This window comes from Peromyscus leucopus, chromosome 1 (genome assembly GCF_004664715.2).
Source record: "Peromyscus leucopus breed LL Stock chromosome 1, UCI_PerLeu_2.1, whole genome shotgun sequence".
Classification (NCBI taxonomy): Eukaryota; Metazoa; Chordata; class Mammalia; order Rodentia; family Cricetidae; genus Peromyscus; species Peromyscus leucopus.
Window position 1 is genome coordinate 184,187,539 of NC_051063.1, and position 2,427 is coordinate 184,189,965.

Genomic DNA, 2,427 nt, shown 5'->3' on the forward strand with positions numbered 1-2,427 from the left:
GGTTTTCATCTGCTAAAGGAGTTCTGTGATAGAACTTTTAGGTCTGCTTCTGTATATAAGGACATATATGTGTAAATGGAGGTTCGTATTTGTGATCAGAAAACTGGTTACTTTTTTGAAATATTTCTTTTTCTATCACTTTGATGATCTGTAAAAAATTTTCTCAAAAGGTGATTGCTTCTTTATTTGCTACTTACTTTACTTATATAGTTTTATGAATTATAAATTTATACTTATTCTTTTAAAGATATAGTAATTTTACTTTATGCATCTAGTGTTTTAAGTGCCTGTATGTCTGGCAACACATTTGTGAAGTGCCACAAAAGCCATGAGAGGGTGTTCAACTTGGGGAACTGATGTTACAGATGGATGTCAACCACCATATGGGTGCTAGATTTAAACATGAGTCTTTCACAGATCCATCTCTCCAACCTCCAATCTGTAATTACTAACACATTTGGTCCCCAGGAACCAAAGCATTTAATTTATTCATCATTTTCTGTATCTTAATTGTTTTTATGAGGAAGCAGAAGCTGGAGTTTTTGGAGATGCTGGTGAGTCAGCTCCAGCTTCCCTCAGCCACACTCAAAATATGTTGATACTCTTATCACAGTCAAACCATTTGCACAGACAGATTCTTTTGAAACTCATGTCCTTGAAACATGTCTTTGAAAGCTCTTGTTTAGTCTGCAATATACTTCATACATTGTTTCGCAGAGGAACAGTCAGTCTCCATCCATCAGCTAAAAATCAGCCATCCTATATATAGACGTCACATTAAATGTCATTTTCAGATAAGTGCTAAGCTGTGAATCAGACATTTCTTTGGGAAGAAGAAATCATTGTGTTAAGAGGGAAGATGCTGCATTTAAAGAATGCAAAAATGTGTTCCTACATTCGTTGTTCATATATTCATATGGCCTACTGTGTTATCATGGGTGTCATGTTGACCAAGAATGATACAGCTATATCACTAATACACTTCCATCATGAGGTGAGGGAAAGTACATGAAGTACAAAGTAATACTCTGAGTTGTCAATGCTGTGTTCTCCAGGACAAGCTGCTATACTGTGATACAACAGTGTCTCCCTTCATAGAAGAAGGAAAGACTCAAATCATTCATTATGCTCAGACCATTGAGAAGTGTTTTGAAGACAGCAGTGTTCCTCATGGTCATCACTCCAGTCTGCACTGATGTCCTCTCCATGACTTCTCAGAGTAAAGCTCTAAAAACCACTGAGGAATGGGCTCTCCAGACGTTTGTGCTTTTCCAAGTTGGGATCGGGTCTGTGGCCAACATTCTTCTGTTTGTCCACAATTTCTCTCCCATCTTTACTGGCTCTCGACTGAGGCGAACACAGATCATTGTCACCAACCTGGCTGTGACCAATGCCTTCCTCCTCCTCGTCACTGCATTTTTAAGCAACATCATGGTTTTTGTTCCCAGGAGTCCTCCAAGTAACCTCCGGTGCAAAATTGTGTTCTTCATTCGCCTGGTGGCTCGAAGCACAAACATGTGCTCCACCTGTGCCCTGAGCATCCATCAGTTTGTCACTCTTGTTCCTGGTCATTGGGGTAGGCTGATACTCCGAGGAAGATCCCCTGATGCCCTGAGTTATTCTTGTTACAGTTGTTGGTTGTTCAGTGTCTTAAATAATGTCTACATTCCTATCAAAGTCAGTGGTCCACAGAGCACAGGCAATGACACTAACAATATAAACAAGTGGGTCTGTTCCACGTCTGGTTTCAGTGTAGGAATCGTCTTCTTGCATTTGGCCCATGATGTCACATTCATCAGCATCATGGTCTGGACCAGTGTCTCCATGATGCTTCTCCTCCATAGGCATCACGAGCGAACACAGCACATCATCACTTCCAATCAGAACCGCAGAGGCCATGCTGAGACCAGAGCAGCCCAAACTGTCCTGATAGTGGTGGTCACATTTGTTGCCCTGTACCTCCTAAATTTTATTTGTATTATCTTTCACACTATTTTAACAGACTGGGGTCTCTTGTTGAGGCATGTAGGTGAAGCTTTGACTGCAGGCTTCCCCACTATTTCTCCCTTCCTGTTGATCTTTAGGGATCCTAAGGGTCCTTGTTCTGTGCTCTTCCACTGCTGAAATCCACAGTCAAAAGGCCAAACACAGAAAACGGCTTTACTAACAGCCATTAACACTCTATAGTAAATAATGGTTTGAAAATTCTGTCTTTACAAAAGGGGCATTGTGACTCACCACAGGCATCCCAGCACTGGGGAAGTTAAGCCAGGAGAATTGCAATGTAATTAATATATCTCAGAGCTATAGAATGAGATACTGGACAACCTCTGATACAGAGCCACAGTCTCATATCTCTCTAACCATCTCCAACCATAAAGAAAGTAGAACATAGAAAAGAATGAACAAAAGAAAGAAAGAAATTCA

At 40.6% G+C, this 2,427-nt stretch overlaps 1 protein-coding gene across 1 annotated transcript; it reads left to right on the forward strand.

Annotated features, from left to right (window-relative positions):
- Positions 1-1,170: 1,170 nt before the first annotated feature.
- LOC114689340 (vomeronasal type-1 receptor 4-like) lies at positions 1,171-2,124 on the forward strand. The gene has a single exon (XM_028863681.1). It carries the CDS (start codon positions 1,171-1,173, stop codon positions 2,122-2,124), a length of 954 nt encoding a protein of 317 aa, XP_028719514.1.
- The last annotated feature ends 303 nt before the right edge of the window (positions 2,125-2,427 follow it).